At 26.1% G+C, this 20,703-nt stretch overlaps 2 protein-coding genes across 2 annotated transcripts; both read right to left on the bottom strand.

The window, feature by feature from the left end:
• Positions 1-952: 952 nt before the first annotated feature.
• On the bottom strand, positions 953-5,749 carry LOC119679475. Its single transcript, XM_038091859.1, has 2 exons — positions 5,514-5,749; positions 953-1,499 (listed from the first exon to the last, which is right to left on the bottom strand). The coding sequence occupies exon 2, from the start codon at positions 1,367-1,369 to the stop codon at positions 953-955; it is 417 nt and encodes a 138-aa protein (XP_037947787.1). The 5' UTR covers positions 1,370-1,499; positions 5,514-5,749.
• Positions 5,750-14,706: 8,957 nt separating this feature from the next.
• LOC119679470 (dentin sialophosphoprotein-like) lies at positions 14,707-18,175 on the bottom strand. Its single transcript, XM_038091844.1, has 5 exons — positions 17,905-18,175; positions 16,903-17,802; positions 16,286-16,737; positions 15,619-16,164; positions 14,707-14,715 (listed from the first exon to the last, which is right to left on the bottom strand). The coding sequence occupies exons 1-5, from the start codon at positions 18,173-18,175 to the stop codon at positions 14,707-14,709; spliced, it is 2,178 nt and encodes a 725-aa protein (XP_037947772.1).
• Positions 18,176-20,703: the final 2,528 nt, after the last annotated feature.

Genomic DNA, 20,703 nt, shown 5'->3' with positions numbered 1-20,703 from the left:
TTGTACCACAATGGATCATTATTTGAGCTTTAGTGGGCTTTTTGGAAACAAGGCCGCCACTCCAACCTACCTACCTACTTATTAACGATTGAGTCACTGTTTCAAATTCGACAGATTCAGAATTGTAGGCCTGAATGGTCAAAAATCATATATGTACTATTAACCCATATTGATGATGGCTTATTATTCATTACCGTTTGCCGCTTTTTTAAATAGTGTTTTTTTTGTCAATGCTGACTTTAAATAAATTTTATTAGAAAAAGCTAACTATTTATGATTTAGAAATTGAAGTTTAGCAGTTCAAAATCATCTACTAATTAGCTCTTTATAAATATTACATTTTCAAATATTTAAATATCATTTGGAAATGAGTTTCAAATACATTTAGTATTTACTCGTTTTAATTATTTGCACTAAAAATTTTTTTCAACACCTCTGATGTTACTTTTACCACATAATTTCACTTAACACCTTTGAAGCTTAAAAACTCAAAAATAATAATAATAGTAGATGAAGACAAACAAACTGAAAAACTTACAGATTCATTCGTGCAAGTAAAGAAAAATGTGCGCGTGGGCATGCCGTAAACCCAGATACCAGAAGAGGGACCCTTTACTGCATTTTTTTACGTCACAAGACAAGACAAAACACAACGCAACATACTTTAGAAAAATAAACTTAATAATAATGAAATATTTATAAAAATAAAATTACAGTTGAACTGCTGGGTAAAGGCATGTGAAGTGCAGAAAACCAAACTTCATGCTAGAAATGTCAGATAAGCAATGTCAAGTCAAGTCGAGTAGAGTTGAGTTGAGTTGAGTTGAATAAGTGTACAGCATGTTTACATACTAGTTTATACAATGTGGTTGTACACTATATATAGAGTAGAGAGGAGTATGTAAGAGAATACACAAGAAAGTATCTGTACAAATTTATAGGCAAAATATTTCTATATGATGATGTTCAAAGTGCTTGTATAAAATATTTTATGATGCATAAGTGTGTATATACGTACTTGCAATAAGGCGATCACCAACTGTATTGGACCGCAGCGTACAACAACTGTGCCGATCGTTGTAGCGCGCATGCCTTGATACACGCCACCATTACCAGTTGTTGGACCAATGCTTGTACTATCGCCGTCTAATGTGACATTTGTTGCACTAGGAAAATCAAATCCGCCGCCAATACTGCCAGCTGCCATACTGCTGCTGGCAGCCACTAATAAACCACTTGGAGTTGGTGATACTGATGATGACATCGTTTGGTAATTAAAATTTTCATGTTGGCGTGAGGGAGTATTTGAGATATTTGAACCAGAATAAAGCGAAGACATCGATGAGTCCAATGGTCTATGACGTTCCATTTTGTGGCTTATTTCTAACGGTAGTCGTGTGCGCTATTAGCGTGTCTCGCATATAATAAGGCAAATAACGAAATTAAGAATATCTGCTGTTATTGTATTGTGTAGGTGTCGAAGTATTTCTCATGCAATCCTGTTGTTAATTGGTACTTTAATTATTAACAATTTTAACTATTTGACATTAAAGCTTAGATATTTTTAATGCGTTTACACTTTAATTGATGTGATATTTTAAATAAATTAAATTATTTCGTTTCGTTTTGTTGATCAAAAATTCGTTGTAAATTTTATTTTCTAATTTCGTTTAATTAATTTTATACAATTAATAATTAAATATAAATTAAATAGGGAAAAAAACTTCGTTATTTGGCAAATTTAATTTGACAAAAATAAACACGTAAAATAAATAAATTTCTAGTTTCGTTTTTTCAAATGCTCGCGACTTCACCGTTTCTGAACGTCTGTGCTTGAACGCTCCTACTGCCAACTGAAACGCTCCTCACATGCGATCACTGCTGCGAATATCGTAAAATAATAATAATAATAAAATTAAAAGTAAAAATTGCTATGACTTCATACTATGTTTCAATATTGTTTTCATTTGCTTTTATAAATGTATTGTTTTTTTTCGCTAGATTCGCTAGATTCGCTAGTTTCGTGTGATTTTTGATTTTTGCGTTTATTTTTCGTTAAGAAATTTCAATCGGTCCGCCACTAGTAGTGCTCTGGTCCGCTCATTCTATGCTCTATTCTAGTCTATTTTTATCAAGAAATAGCAAAATTACGATTACAAAACACAAATAAAAACATGCCCAGTTGTTGCAAATTTATGTTTAAAAAAAAATTATTTTCAAAATTATGTATTCGGTATTTAAAATAAGCTTTATATAAGGCAGTTTATGTATCAGTATTACTCAAGTATATTTTTTATTTATTTTACAGTAATAAAATTTAAATTAAACAAACTTTATTTCCTTTTAATTTGATCTCGTTTCTCTACTATAAAACATTATAAGACATTTTATAGAAAAATCATTGAAACACAAATCTGCGTTGAAATCTGCTGTGATTGTGCGAGCCTCGTCATTTGAAATAATCATATGTGCGATCACTGATCGTTGACGCCGTCACAATTCGCGCATCTCATAGTTACGCTTGATTTTTTCTCCTTCAGTGAGTTTAACATCAGACCGCGTTCTTCACAATTATTTCTTGTGCTTTTCAATTCCCATTTCCACAAATATACTTTACTGATTTCTATTAGTTTTTTTTTTGTCAGTATCTTTCCATTTGCTGTTTGTGTAAATATAAATTGAATTCAATTGCAAAATTCTCAAGAGAAATGCACATTAAATATTGCCTTAAGAAAAATTAGGTAATAAGTTTTAGTACTTCTATCTATAAACATACTTAAATTATATAAACATTCATTGTAACATGGAACATTTCCTCATTGCTTCTATTATTGTATATATTACAATATTTTCCACTTTATTTAGCGCAACGAAATCTTACAATTACAAGGCTTTTAGTTAAAATGGAACAATTTTGTGTAAATAATAAAAAAAAAATATCTTAAAAATTTTAGAAAATAATTGATAGAGAAATATTTTTCATCGAAATGGATATTGTAAACCTTAATTATTTCAATCAAAATTATTTATATATTTTTGACAGATTCCCGAATGTGACAATCCAACTTGCGTAAGCTTTTTAACCAGATTAGTGTTACTGATAAAATATTATCTCTTGTGAGAAGACTTTTAATCAACTTTTCTGAAAGTATTCGGTTTTAGTCTGGCCCAAGTGCAAAATCCTCATCCTAAAGCATGCTATACTAATGTTGGAGGAATTTGCATTAAGCATCTAAGATTAAGAAATCCTAACCGAAAGGTGTTTTGGTCTTTAACTGAAAGGTTAGTCATAATTATTTATATGTGTTTCGTCACTAGATTTCTCAACCCAAACTGCGTTATCATTTCAACAAAATGTGTCTATTTAAAGTAGCATATCCTCATCTCTGTTTGGATATGGACTTTTAACGATCTTATTAATGGTATCCAGCGTTACTATTGTAGGATATTAATATCATACTAATATTAATATCATCTGTAATTGAAATTAATTGGGACTTGTTATCATATTATTTGTGAGTATCCGATTTTACTCTGAGAGAGGTGGAGGATATTGATGCGAGAGCACCAGTTAATCCTTAAAAACTTACTTAAAAAACTGAATAGCTTATATAGGTATAACATATATACAGTTATGATTAGTTGTATACAGCAATACAAAGCATTCTTTGTGATAACTATATCTTGCTCCATTGAGATCGTATTTCATGAATTTCTATTCTAGTCTATTCTACTCATAGTACTTTCAAGGTTCTTAGTTTGTTAACTTCTTTGTTAACCAAATTTAAGGAGAAAGACATGAAAATTGTTCTTTATTGAATAACTCCTTGTACTTTTTGCAGAATTATATATGTTATCTCAGATTTATGCTCAATAATACAAAACTTTTTAAATTATTTTTAAAAAAAATGTGCATTATTGTAACCAATATTTCGAAATACCCTGATTATGACTATAGGCTATAGTGAAAATATTGGTGAACATAAAATGTAATTGAAAAAAATAATTTACAAAATGTATTATTTGAACAATCGATCAATTAGCCCGTTTCAAAAATAAATATTATTATTTTTAATAAATTATCACTTTTATCATAATTTTATTTTTATTGAATTATTATTTTTATTATATTATTCTTTTTGTTATATTATCATTTTTATTATATCATTATTTTTATTATATTATTTATTTTATTATTTATCATATTTTTTTTTTATTAAATTATTATTTTTATTATATTATTCTTTTTGTTATATAAATTTTTATTATATCATTATTTTATTTATTATTTATTTTATTTATTTTATTATTTATTCATATTTATTTTTATTAATTATTATTTTATTTTATTGATATTGAATTTCAGTGTCGATATATTATTATTTTATTCATACTATTTTTTCGTTTTACTTAATTTTATTATATTATTTTATTCTTATTTTTTTTATTTTTATATTATTATAATATAATATTAAATAGTAATTATTTTATTCCTATTTAATTTTTTTATACCATTATTATAATATGAAATAATAATATATTTTTATTTTACAAAAAGAATAATATAAGTTTTAATTTGACGTCGAAATCGGCTATTATATTTAATAGAAACTAGCAAACATTCTTTTCCAAAAAGAATAATGTTTTTATTAAAAACTTTTTTTAAAAAATTTGTTTATATCAATAATTCGAGGTATTTTTAACAGCACTTAGTTACAACAAAAAAATTTATTATTTTATTAACTATTTTATATTATTTTTTTTATATTATATTATTTTTTTATATTATTATTTTTTATTTGTTTTTGTTTATAATACCTCAATATTAAAAACAAAATTTTATATAAAGAATATATGGTAGTTACTTTCGCCAAAACGCTTGCTAAAAATCAAAATCAATTATTTAAATAAAATTATAATTTCTTTCCTCGATATTACACAAAATTGTTTTTACAGCAAACCTAATTAGGTGTCAAAATTAATCTTTATAAAAATTAAAAACTTAATATATTAATAATTTTCTTAATTAACATATATTTATTACATGTTCATTTCATTCATTTCGTTTATATAGGACTTTGAGATATAATTAATAATAATTTCAATTGACATTGAATTTGTTTTTATCATTTTCTATTGCAAAATTATGCTAATTAGCAACGCTGACGTTTCAATTATTTATTATAGCAGCCAGGCAGGCCTTAGTTATTCATACGAACACACGGTATATTATCCAAAGCAGCATTTGGATTTAAAAAAATAAAAAGTTTTATATAAAAATAAAATCTAATAAAATAGCACGCGCAATAAATATTCTTTTATTGTTTTATATAATATTTATTTTTAAACAAATTTTTCGAATTTATTACTTAATAAATTAATTTATAGAATGAATTTTTTTCTAAATAATTTACAACAACAAAAACGAAATAATTAATTTAGTGGGGTAGAAAGGTCAAAGGGTTTAAATAAAAAATAAATTTTTTTTATCATTTTTTAATAAATTTACGCACTGTTAGGATTTTTAAAAAACTGCACATATTAAGTGAAACACAATAACGAAGGATTAGCAACAATAATTTACTATTTACAATTATATAAAGTACACAATTTCTTATTTATTTTTATTTCTTTTTTTTTCTTGACTTAATTTTAAATAAATTTCTTAAGAAAATTTATTTCTTTTGTGCAAATCACGACAATTCAGAAAACACGCTCTGCACACACACGATACACTGACGAGACTGAATTGCGATGGAGGAACAAACAACAGACACGACGATCACTTGTACCGCCGTCGTACATGGCGCAAAAACAATAAAAGCAAACCTAAACAAACAAACAAATACAATAACAAAAACAACAGCAACAGCAAGCAAAAAAGCAAAAAGCTTGGAGGGCATAAACCAACTTAACTGGGCTATGCACAAATTTTAATGGTTAGCTGCAATGTGGCGCGGCGCATCAACAGTGATCAGCATCAGCGGCAGTGAAGGTGACGCTTTATTCTGGTTTCGCTTAACATGGTAAATGATTTCAACAGCATTAGAAAATGAAAAAGAAGAAGACATAATGTTAACAGTGCCAGAAATTGTGGCAAAATTTTGTAAACAAATGTTAACAGAAGCCAATATGTTAACAAACTGTTAACAAAAGGCGGAAGAATTATTAGCAATGTTGTAGTTGTATGGGGGAGAGATTTGAGAGCTTTGAGTGTGCAATAAAAATGTATGTAAAGTTTTAAGAAAATAAATAAACGAACAGTGCCACTGTGCGATAACTTAACAGTTACTGTTAGCTAACATGATCACTTGAGTATTGTTGCAGATAGTTTTTTTGTATCTATGTGTAGTCGTATCTGTTGGCATATTAAAGCTTAACAATTCGCTCATAAAAAAATAAAAATAAATAAAAAGAAAAATTATAAATAACCGGCAAGTGAAGTGCTCTCAAATCAACAAAAATATTCGTGCTTATTTAAAGCTTATATTTTATTCTTTGTTATTGTTTTTGTTACTAGTGCCGGTTGTTGTGACTTAAATCAAACTAACAATTAACCATAGAGTGATGCTAAAAAATGACTTTTAAAAAAATTTTTATACAATAAAAAAAATACAAAAAAAAGGAAAAATAGACCTTTTTCATGACAAAAAATTTGTATCTTGTGAGAACTCAAATAAATTCATTTGTTCGTGCGAATGTCATGGCACACTTTGGTGTAGTGAAAAAAGCCCGCCAACAGCGTTTTCGTTTTTTAGAGCGCATCGCAAAACTAATTCATAATAAAATAACAAAAAAAAAGAAACAACTTGTAAAATTTAACAAAAATTTGTGAAAAAATATATCAAAATATTTAACCAAAACAGCAAATATTTCAAAGTAATTATTTAAGAAATTTTATAAATATCGTACTATATGTTATATATATATATGTATGTAATCCTAATTCGACATATTTTTTCAAAACAATAACAAAAAAAATATTCCATAGAAAATATCGTTGAAATTTTATATGTCACATACTATATCTATATCTATTAGAGATATCTCTATATTTATATTTATAATCCACAAGGCAGTAGAAGAAGAGGAAGGCCTAAGATTACCTGGTGTTGATCAACAATAAACGAAATCAACAGCCAATCAATACACCTTGGCAGATCATACGCCAATATTGTTGAGCTCAGAGAAGTGCCAATAAGAATGCAAAAATGGAGGCAATTTGTAGATAGCTATAGAGGCAGCTTGGAATCACGTGACGCCAAGCAGGGCTTAATATATATACTATATCTCATATACAAATTTATACACTCATAGTTCGACACATTTTCCCAAAACAGTAAGATAAAATATTTCAAAGTAATTATCTTTAAAATTTTATGTCTCATACTATATTTCATATATATGTGTTTAATAACCGCATTCTTAAAAATTATCTGAAATTATTAATTTTGAACTAAAATAACTTTTAAATCTAATTCGATATGATATATTAGGTACCAAATTAGAGATATGATTTATGCACTATAAATTAGTATACAACTGAATCTATTTGGATGAACATTCTTTGAGATAATAGAAGTTTTGATCAAAGATCGTCTTTGAATTTGTGGTGGACCCCGCAATTCGGTATATATTCCAACTAGACCCGTAGGTTTCAAAGCAAGAGAGCTTTTCTCTCGTTTAAAGCAAGTTAATAGAGAGTCACTCTTCGTAAACAAATATTTAATATTTAATAAAAAATTTTCTAAACATAATAATTTGAATTATACTTTCCATTACAATTATTTTTTACTTCTTTTCAAAATAATAAATCTATACAGTAGCTATTATTTCAACATTTTACAACCTTTCAACACTACCAAAAATCTCTAAATGAAAGTGTGCATAATTTTTAAAAAATCGTGAGTAGATATTTTAAATATTTTCCTTTTGTTATAAGAAAAAATTTTCAATTTAATGTATTTTCTTCATTTGTTAATAAATTTTCTTTTTAATTTTTACAAATATTCGCCGAATTTAATGGCTGATACTTAAAGTCACGAAGGCTAACTTGCGGTGTTTAAGTTGCATGATCACTTCGTCCTATTGTTGTTGTGAGTGGCATAAATTTTATTTTGGCGCTGAATATTCAATCAACAGTAAGGGACGTAATAGTGGACCCACTTGTTGGAAGCATTTTTTTACATTATTTATAAGAAATAGTTTATATATAAGTAATTTAAAATAATGTCATATACAAATATAAGTCAAGAACAAACAATAATGATAATTAGGTTTGGCTTTCTGAAGCTTTAAGTCTCTACACACAAATAGTGTTGTTAGAAATTAATTATAAACCAGTTCGATTAACTATTTAGCCTTAACTATTCGACCTTAACTATTTAGCAATTTTAGTTAAAAATATAGATTCACGGATAAGCTTCCCTCAGTGCTAAGCGATATAAGTACCTAAGAGACCTGACTAATAGTGCTGTAATCCTATTGAGCACTATCAAGTGGGCCTCAATACTCTTGCGGTGTTTTCTTTATTCTCTATCTGACCCGCAGAAAATTTTTAGCTTTCTTGCAAATTGAAGATTTACGACAACTTTCTATTCGGCTATATCTTTTCTTTTTTGGAATCGGGTTATATTAAAACATTTTGTCCATGATAAAAATAACTAGTGTTATTAATTCTAAATTTTATTTTTGTTTTTTCTAATTTATCTTCAGCTAATCCCATCTTACAAAAAATTTAAACACCTTCTTATAGTAATATTTTATTATCGCTACATAACGTATTAATCGTTTTCATCCGTTTGTCGACTAAAAACCAAGCGATTACATTGGTTAACAGTAGGGAAATAGATGAATTAACATTGTTAAATATAATTGTTTTGTCATACTGATCAAGAATATGTGGTACGTATAGTATATATGGTCTACGAAGTTTCTTTAATCGCTTTACAATGGTCTCAGAATTTTCGTTAATCGCTTTACAATTAGGTTATCAAGCTTAATATATTTCTTTTTTTTGAAATAATTTGTGTAAAGCTTGTGGACACTACATAGAATATAAATACTTTTTTCCTCAATCTCCAATTTGAATTATATTTTATGAATATTAAAAAAAACCAAGAAGTGATTTATTTTCTGTAAATGTTTACAATATCTACTTGAACTTAAACATTTAGAATTTAATTGAGATTAATGGACGCGATGAAAGTACCCACAGTGAAATAAGAGGAACAATTGAAAGCCACTTAAGTGTTCGTACTCTACATATGCCAAAAATAATAACGAATTTAGAAAACATAAGTGGTGTGGCAGTATAATCGGTCTTTAATATAATGTTTCATTTCATCGTTATGACATTATAAAGAGATAACTTAGAAAACTTGTTAAGAAAATGTGAATATGTAAATTTTACTTTTTGTAAATTATGGAATGCCTATACATGAAAATGTTTATTGAAATTTATAAGTGATTTTTTACTTTTCAAGGAAAAACTTGGTACGTGAATAATAGAATACAGTCAACAGAATGTTTAAATTGGTGATAGTGTATCCACTTAAATAATGATTTATTAATATGTTGAACAATATTAAATGTAAAAATATTTATAAATTTTAATGCATTTAGAAAAAATACCATATAGTTCAATACAATATAATAGAATGATGTATATTTAAACTTTTAAAAGTCATTTTAAGGTATAGAATATACTGACAATTTCTCTAGTTATTTGAAAATGTCCATAAATTTGATTTTTGAATCTGATATAGAACATTTCTATTTTCTACATAAATAATTCAATTTCAATGATAACAATAATAATATCTAATACAGATTTTAAAACTCAAACACGATTTATTGCACCGAATTTGCACCACCTTGTATCTAGATAGCACTCAAACTGATTTTATTTAAAATTTTTAAAAGCATAGTCTACTGATATTTAATTTTTATTGATTTATTTATAATAATAATGTATAATACAAAATTCTTATAAGTTAAAATAATGGCGAGTTACGTTTAATTAAAGTTACTATTTTTAAAATAAAAATGAAACTATATTAAGAAACTCCCACACTTTAATTGCAAATAACTAACAGCCTAAAACTATGCAAAGATTTTGAATTAAATTTGCTGGTAACTTCAATATTTTTTTATTAAATAAAAACATATTTTTCAAAATTTGTAATTAGATCTTTATTTTGTTTTATACTTGTTATATCTTTTTATAAAAATAATAATGACAAGAGGAAAAAGTTCACAGAGTGACTGAATATACGTGCCAAACCATTCCTCTACTTTGATGAGGAAGTGCTGAGTGACACTCTCAACAGAGATAATATCATCAGGCTCTATGAAGTTACTATAACAATCAGATCGTTTATTAAATTTTTTAACAAAATACATTAACTACAATGCACAATTTATAACTAAATCAAATGTTCGAAAAGCAGTTTAAAAAGCTAAGTAGGGATATCAATAGCAAATAATATTTTGCATCTCTGGAAGATAAAAATAGATCTGTTTGAACAGATTAAATAAATACCTCAAACTTTGTAAAACAGTTTTTTGACAGAATCTTAAATATACTCGTATTATATAGTATATAGTTAATATTTAGTAACTGTCATTTTTGAGATTATATGATTCAAGTACGACTATATCTTCTTAGTTAATTCTTTAAATACTTTAATTCTGAAAAATATCTATAGTATTTTTTTAAAGAAATTCCTGAGTTAATGGCCGATAAATTTAATAATTTTTTTTTGAGAACTTGCTCAGTTCCTAATTGTACTAAATCTTAAGGTCAATTAACTGTCTGAATGAAGAATATTAATTATTGCTTGGATTCCCAAGAAGAAGAATAGGAAAAAACGCTGTAGTTAGTGAAGCATATTCATAATATTTCCTAAATAATACTGACTTGTAGTGATAAAAATTTTTTGAGACCAAATCAAATTAATTTTAAATGTTATGTTATGTGCAAATTTTCTATACAAGTTCATACCAACTTATTCCTCCCATTTAGAAGAGACGTTTTGATATATTGAATACAATTATTGGAATTAGGAAATGAGTGATGAAGCTCTCAATTAAAATTTCCAAAAATAAATTCATGATAATCTCTAGGACTACATATGAATATCTAAACAACATGGTTACGACTAACTATGAAACAATATTTATAAAACTAGAAGGGTTCGAATAGTAATAAATAAACAACCACAAAAATTTAATTAATTTATTGAAATTTGACTGACCTACAACGCTGTTTATTGTATGTTTAGCCATTATTATTGGCATTGTATGGTCAGCTAAATTTCAATAAATTAATCAAATTTTTGTTGTTGCATCTTCATTATTGTTTAAACCATTCTAGTTACTTTTTATCGTAAGACGCGTCACATACGAAAAAAAAATTAACATTAATATTTATAAAATTTTAAAGATGATACTAACCTCATTTGAAAATCCTAATAATTTTATAGATCTATAAAAATATATATAGATCTTCTAGACTATTTATTTGTACAAATTTTTATAAATTAAAATTTTTAACATTTGGTTAAGTGCAACTAATACGCTTAAATGCAGTAACGGCATTTTGCCAATGAATTTAAAAATTGTATCTACAGACGCAACTGACGGATTTCGCAGTATAAGCAGAATTGTAAAGTATAAGACTCATTAAATTTTTATATATATAGGATGAAATTTACTTTAAATCTTAAATAATAATGTTTTATTTCAAAATGATGTTATAGTTTTGAATAATAATGCATAAAAAATATTAAATATTAATTTAATGATAATGAAATATTTTTACAATAATCATTTATTGTTTAAAAAATTTTGGGAGTAAAGTCTGTCAGTTGCACTTAAAACAGTGTGTTTTACGGTAGTTTCAAAATAAACTATTGAATTTAAGTATTTAGACATTACTTAAAATGTATTAATCTTCTATAGAAAATTTGTATTTACTGTTATAATTCATAATTTATAGATATTTTTAAAAAGATACCGGCGCTTATCCTTAAAATACTTATGTTGGAGAACCATTAATAATGTATAACTTTTAGTACATATTGCAGCGGCATTCTACTAAAAAGAGTTCTTTTTATCAAGAATAAACAAAGGTGGCTGATACACACTGTATAAAACAAACACTCAGATAAAAAACTGAGTAGTAAAATCAAATCTTAAGAGCAGAAATATCTTTGGTCATAGGATTATAAAAAGTATAAAGTAACTTGGCGTATATTTAAACATTTGAAAAACATTTAATAACATTCAATTTAAATACAGCTAGTTGATTAAAAGCTAGACACATATAGACGTTGTCGTAAAAGGAACTTTGCCAACAATGCAATTGCTACTATACATGATCTACGGAATTTTCACAATGATTGATAGACTCATAATGTCCCCGGTTAAATTAAAAATCAGTCTCGCATTGGAGAACAGTGTACCTCATGAGAACTTAATTATAATATTTCAGTTCTCATGAGGTACACTGTTCTCCAATGCGAGACTCTATCTCTATAAGTATTTGTTCAGGACTCTACCGCCAATATTTTTCTCAGATTACAAAGGTCTAAAGCTTGTCTTATACCGTGTTTCCACTGCAGCTAAACTAACATTTGTTAAATAACTTAAGATTTGGTCGTTCACATTGGCATTAACTTATTATTGCATAAACTTATATATGTATTTGTCAAAAAGTTCTGTGAAAGTTCTAGGAGAGCTTTCGTATATTTGAATTTCAGTTTTAAGCAGATAACATTTAGTTTTGTATCGTTAGCAGAATTTAATTATTTCGTCATTGTAAACGCAGAAATAATATTTGTATAATTGTTCACAACAGTACATATATATGAATGGTTTTTGCTTATTTACATTGTTTTCGTGTCAAATATGTCAAATTTGGATCATTCCGTTTTGGGAAATATATTTTGCAATGTTGCATTCCAGATTTTTCGTCTAAATTCCCTTGATTTATTCTTAACTAAGTTAAAAAGCACAAAAGCTATTCGTATGGTTAATCAAATTTCATTTGTAATTTTAACTCAATAAACTGGTCTAACAAAGCCAGTGGAAGCATACTATTAGTCAATTCTGAATAAATATGAAAACGGGATCGTGAGTGAATCAAGGTGCACTGGAGTCAGCTACAGACTACATAATATAAATTTTGAAATTAAACAGTTTAATTATTATATAAGTATAATTTATTCTCTTCTTTTTTTGTATTATAAATACTTGCTGCCAAAATATATAAACCAAAAATATTTGCAATACGGATGTCCAAAGTATAGAAATTTTTTCTTTCTTCAAAATCATATTATTTTTCTAATATGTGGAAAATTTAAGATGTAGACAGAAAATTTGTTTTTATATATTAGTAAAATAATATATTTAAAAAATATTATATTGTGTGCACGAAATAACTCTACAAGAAATTATACTTAAGATTTTAGTATTGTATAAATTTTATAACAATTTATTTTATATATAAAATAAAATATATGTATATTGTAATTTTATATATTATTTTAATGTATAAATATTTTATCATGTTATTAATATAAATATTGAATAAATATATAAATTTGGCTATTAATATACGTACCTTAAATAAATTATATTTATTTCTTATGTGGTTTTAATATTAAAGAAAACAATATTACTATAAATGAAATGTTATTTAAAGACATTTATAATTATTATATTTATAAAACTAGTCGTACATCGTTTTAATTATTTTTATTTTATATATTTTGGTTTACCATTTCATGTCGTTCATCAATAATTAAACAAAAACTGTTAATTTTTTATAATTGTTATAATTGTTTTATATTTCATTTTATATTTCACTTTAATTTAAATACTTATAACTTATATTTCAAAATCTAATTATTAAAATTGGTTACGCTTATGAATTTAATTCAAACAGTCGACTTAAAACTAAAAGCTTAATTTGGAATTCTTTATCGAATTATTAAGCTAATTAAAATTATTTTTTTAATTTTATATAACAAATATAACAAATGTCATAATATTAATTTATAAATAGCTTTATATCAACAATTTAAATAACAACTTATAATAAAATTTGCGTAGGTAGACGGCCAATTGGCGTCTGTGGTCAATAAGCAAAATAAACATTTTTTTCTCTGCAAACTCTTCATATGTAAACACAAAAATCAAATGAAACATTTTAATTTATGAATAATATTTTTAGCTAACTATTACTTTTAAAAATTCTTTTCCATATGTTTCAGACAACAACATATCGTTTTTATAAAACTTTTAAAAGACGAAACTTTTTAAGTTCAGGGTTCTTTTATTTCAAAAAAATTGCACTTGAACAAATTCTATGTTTTTTTTTGAGGAGGATTAGTCTAAAAAAAAAATAATAATTAAAAAAAAAATAAAAAATTATTTTAATTATATTATTATATATATTACATTAATCTGAATAAATAATAATTAATTAAAATATTTAATAATAATAAAAACAAAAACAAAAAAAAAATAATTAAATGAATTAGCAAATAAAATAATAATGAAAGAAAAGATATTTATAATAATAACAAAATTTACAAAAAATTGTTTCAACTTTAAAAATATATAAAATTTATCTAAATAAATAATAATGAATAAATAATAATGAGATAATGAATAAGTAATGATAAGTAAAAAGATATGTTAAAATTTCTAAAATTATAAACAGAAATAAAATTATAAATATACTAAATTAATAAATAATAATGAAATAAAATATATTAATAATGTCATATTTATGATTGTATATATAATATATATAAATAATATTAGGTAGTATATAATTCTTATATATATGAAATAAAATTAAAGAAATCCAATTGATGGATTTTAAATATGTATGTTTATATTAAATTATTGTTATTAATAACTCAAAGAGAATTATTATAACAAGTCTATGAAAACTATTAAAGTGTACATTAAATATTAGTATCGTACAAATATAGGAAATTAATAAGCGATATTATATTTTAAAATATTTATTTATAAAAGTAACAAAATAAAAATTTCAATTAATTGTAAATATGAATAAATTGAATAAATTCAATTGAATAAATTATTAAATGTATTATTTTAATCTGAATAAAAAATAATTCAAAACAAGAATTGTTATTAACAAACTATATCAATTATCATGAAAGTTATAAATAAAAATAGTATCGTAGAATATATTATCTAATAATATAAACAAAAAAATTAGAATTAATAATAAAATATATTAAATTAATCTAAATAAATAATATTAAATAATATAATAATAAAAACAAAAAATGGAAAAAATTAATTGTTTGGATTATTAAATATACTAAATTGAACTCAATAAATAATTATAAAAAAGTGATAATAACAACAAAATAAAAAAAAATGGTTAAATGATTAAATATTAAATTAATTTAAATAAACAGTTATATTAGATAAATTTTACAATCGATTTTATAAAAATCCTTTAATAGTTTGTTTTGTTATATTTTCGTAATATTTACTACGTCGCCATGCAGCGTTTGGCTTTTGGTTAGTATTAGAGCTTTGCTGGCTTTGATTTGAACAGGAGCTCACCTCTGGTGTCACCGATGTGACCGGTTCAAGTTCAGTCAAAATTTCCATTGATGGTGCATCTGCGATGCATGATTCTAATTCGGTTTCTGATTCGATTTGTATACTATTAAATATTCGTTGATTATCATCCGGTGTGGGTGTAACACTTTCACTGTGTAAATCTTCTATATCAGCAACACTTGCCTGATCATCATTATTGGCATTTTGTATTCCTGCTGCTGCACCTATAACATTATCATTTTCATAAAGTAATTGTTGTTGTTGTTGCTGGTGTTGCAATAAAATGGGTGAAGTCTGTAATGCTGATAAAAAACTATGTTCTGAGCCGTCATATGACATGTTAACCGGTGAAGCAAGTTCAGGCATATCAAATGCAAAAGTCGAATCATCTGCTTCGCTTGCATCAAATGAATTTTTATCTGAACTGATAAAAGACGATGTGCGTCCTGAAGCTGTTTGAAACGATGAAGATTGTGAATGCGGTGTAAAATTACCCTCCGATGCGGTTGCAAATGAATCATCTTCAGTAGAGCGAGAGTGCCAATCCTGTTGAAGCAAATTAAAGTTTGTTATTGTTTTAATTTATTGATTTTTAATTTTATTATTAAAAAAAAAAAAGATGTTAACATTTTAAACAATATAGCATTTATTTGTCTTCCATACTTACTTCGCTGCTATTGCTGCGTAAGGTCTCAAGTTTCCTTTCTGAAGAATTTGAGTTAATATCCAGTACATCACTATCATTTTGTATATCACGTATAACAGCATCCAATGATTCTGCCACTTCTGCAATATCAGTTAATTTTTGTGAAATTGCTTTGCAACCAATTTCATTATTTGCTGTCGGTTGCACAATTATTGTGGATGATGTGGTTGCACTAGTGTTTTCGTCTTGCGCATTGTTTTCCACATCAGTCTCACCAACAGAATTCGGGGTATCACTTGATAAATCATCTGCTACAACACTGTAATTATTTAAAGTTAAGTTTTGTAAATTTTCTATGGTATCAACTTTAGGATATTCAGTGGACATGAAAGTATTATCGTTCTCTACATTATAACTTTTTATTTCGGTTTCATTAGTTATATCTTTATCGTTTTCTATAGAACTAATTTCATCTATATTATATTTATTATTAGTTAATTTTAAATTTTCAATAACATTTGTGTCAGTTTCCACTAATGCTTCTGGTGCGTTTTCTACGATATTTTTATGAACTTCATTATTGCTGTTAACTGAGATTTCGGTTGCATTTTCTACAATTTCATTTTCAGTTTCATTACTCGTACTGCTCTCAACTGAGAACTCAGCTATATTTTCAACAATATCATTATTAACTTTATTACTATTGTCAACTAAGGATTTAGGTGCATTTTCTGTAGTTTGATTATTAATTTCATTACTGCTGTCAATTGAGATCTCATGAGCATTATCTATAATTTCGCTATCAGCTTCTTCATTACTACTGTCAGCTAAAGATCTGGGTGAATTTTCCACAGTTTGGTTATTAACTTCATTACTGCTGTCAACTGAGGCTTCATGTGCATTTTCTGTAGTTTGATTATTAATTTCATTACTGCTGTCAATTGAGGTCTCATGTGTATTATCTATAATTTCACTTTCAGCTTCATTACTACTGTCAGCTAAAGATCTGGGTGAATTTTCCACAGTTTCATTATTTACTTCATTACTGCTGTCAACTGAGGCTTCATGTGCATTTTCTCTAATATCATTGCTAGCTGTATTGCTACTGTCGTCTAAGTATCTGGGCATGTCTTCTGCAGTATCATTATCAACAGTAATGCTGTCAGCTAAAGCTTCCGATGCAGTTTCTACAATTTGATTATCAGCTTTTTCAGCTTCATTACTATTGTCAACTGAGGATTCGGGCTGATTTTCTACAATTTCATTTTCAACTTCACTGGCGTTGTCATCTATGTACTCAATATCCAAATCAAAGGAAACACTTTTAACTTCTTTTCTAATTTTATTTTGAGATTTTTCTTCAACTTCTGCAGTTTCTTTATTAGTTTTATTGACTTCACTTAGATCTGTACTTTTTAATAGCTTTTCTTCAACACCCTTTGCTGAAGAAGTTGTGCTTTCCAAATTATTTGCACTTTCTTCAGTGCTATTATTTTCTTTAATTTTGTCAACATTTATTTCACTTTCACCATAGTTATCTAAAATATCTTGTAAAATAGTTTTGAAATCACTTGTCGTTGTAAGATTATTTTCATTATTGCTTTCATTTCTTTTGATTTCAGAAATATTATTTATAATGCCATTTTCAATTCCTATATCATTTGATAAGTATTCATCTACAGTTTTTTGTAGATCATCTATGGTATCATCTAAACTTTGTATCTTTTTTTTATTTTCTTGTTCTAATATTCCATTACTGTGTATTAGTATTTCATCTTTATCATCTTCATTTGTCACTTCAATTATAGGAATTTCGATACCATTTTCTTTTGTAGCGCCAGTATTATCTTCCGGTCCTGGCTCAGGATCCGGTTTGGATTTTGAAAATAAATTACGAAATCTGGCGAACATTTTTACTTTTCTATAATTTTACTGTACTTCTTTTATTAGAAAAAATTTTAAACTAAATTACTGAGTCATTAATGGAATAATGATCTTATCGATTTACCAATTATTTACGTAATTAGTGTGACACGTTTATGGCCTTTTGCCAATACTAAATTTTAATTTTAATACATTTTTAAAAAATCGTAATTTTAAGTGAAACTTCTTTTCCTATTTTATTTCTTTTAAATTATTAACCATAAATTTAACAATAGATATTAACACATTTCTATTAATAACAAAGCAAGTTGCCATAAAGCACTTTTCTTAAATGAGTTTTCTCTGGTATTCAAAAAGTACACTGTCTGCACTATATAATCTATGTTTCTTCCTCTGTTATAATCATTAAAATTATATTAGGTATTTGAGGGCACACTTCAGTTTGTAATATTTTGTATGTGTTTTGTTGGTATTTTAAAATAAAATGACACACTTCAACCGTCAAGTTAACGCGCGCGATTTTAAGCATAAATTTTAAAAATAGAATGGAATATTTTCTTCCAAAATATTCCTCTATCTGAATGACAAAAAGTACAAATTTTTCGTTTTTCCTGTACCGGCACGATTTTAGGATTCTTGTCGAATACTTTTAAGTACCACGCTGGACCGCACACCGAAATAGACTGAACTTAAAACTTGTTGACTAGTCATATTCCTGCTAATATTTTTCCGGAAAGAGCGTACGAGTATTTATCTTTTCGTTCATATTATTAAACAAAAACGAAAATCATTTTTGTCAAGTTTTTGAGATACTTTTAAGTAGGCATGTATATAAATACAAGTATTATATATATTTACTTCATATTAGTTTATTTTATTCTCGTAGCAGCTGAACTGAAAACGTCTAGTTGTCGACACTGACGTACTGAGGCTGAGTTAGCTCAGTCTTAATTTTAAAATATAATTTTGATTTTACAAAAAAAAATAATATATTTAAATATATAAAAATGGTTTCCTCTTCTGAGTAGAAAAGAATTCATTTAACAAATTTGTAAAAAGAATTATATGTGTTGCATATTAAATCAACTTTAATTAATTATCATCAGCTGGTTTCTACATACTTTGAATACAAAAGACAGCTCAGTTTTGATATATTTTATATACTATATATTTTATAATTTTATTACTTGAGAAATTATATTAAAGTTTTGGTTCAAGTGATAGTATTGTAACACTCCAATATTAGATAGTGATAGCATCCTTATATATAATAGGATTTTTTTTAGGTTTTATAAAAAACCTTTCAATAATGAAACTCAAATATTAAAATTATTTCTTAAGATACTCGTTAAGAAACGTATGCAGTACTTTCATCCAGCTTTCGTTGAATTGCATAGGGTGCGGAGATTAAGACAATGAATGTTATTGGTTTTAATGTTAACCTTAACTTGCTTAAAACACTATCTTGAGAGGAAGTATAATAGATGATACAAACCACGTTGTATCCTTCTCTTTACTATTAATAAATACAGTCGTAACTATGCTTAAGTACATTTTGCAGTTTTGGAAATAAATATCTAAGATATGTTCAAAGTAATATCTACTATTAAGAGATAGTGAGTTATAGAGACATTAACCTATTATGATCTCGAATGGCTCACACTTTTTGTGCCCCAACAAATAAAACAAAATACGATGCCTCCATGAATAAACATCTTCGTTTGAATGTACGATATTCTGTAATCAAAAGGCTAGTTTGAATGGAATTACTTTACATCCATATCTTTCATATCTCGCTCTACTTATCTCGTTCTTCAAGTGTCAGATTTTTGTATTGATCCTTTTTCAGTGGAATATTTTTTCAATTTATTACACAAAATGAATCGTAATTTGACTTTTTCATTACGGATCTTACAGAGTAATAGTGTGTCCCTTCTGTAACACTTTTACACTTTGCATCAAACTAATTGATTAAAAATTTGGGTGTTCGTTTGACGGTCCATTGACATTATGTACATTTTGTAAGAGATAATATCATACTTTTGTGTAGAGGGTATCTGGAAATTAACATATAACTCTACAACTAATTAAAGTATTAGTGGTGTATTATATTTACTATGTGGATTTGGATTCGATTTATTACTCAATATATTTACATCAGCTATTTTTGGTATTATACTTTTAAGTGTTCTCCGATATCACAAAGCTATCGTTCTGTAACAGTTTTTTGGCAAGAAATCTTAGCAAATTTGTTTGACTAAGCACATTATATATATGAGGCGACTTTATGTGATATTTTTTTTGTTCTGAAATCTAAGATAATCACTTCGAGAAGAACGTTTCCAGTAGATTCTGGGGTTGAACAAAAATCCGTTAAGAATTTTCGAGTAATAACTTGAAAATTCTATTAAATATTGCCATAGTCCCATTACACTCGCTGAAGTAGATTTTGAATAATTGATTATTTTTTATAATTTTGTATATTTTTTATAAAATATTTATTAGTGTTTAATAAACATTTATTAATCATATCATTAACATCAGCGACATTTTGC

This window comes from Teleopsis dalmanni, chromosome 1, assembly GCF_002237135.1.
Source record: "Teleopsis dalmanni isolate 2A chromosome 1, ASM223713v2, whole genome shotgun sequence".
In the NCBI taxonomy this organism is placed as follows: Eukaryota; Metazoa; Arthropoda; class Insecta; order Diptera; family Diopsidae; genus Teleopsis; species Teleopsis dalmanni.
The sequence above is the reverse complement of the archived record's forward strand: the minus strand, read 5'-3'. Positions and strand labels throughout refer to the sequence as shown.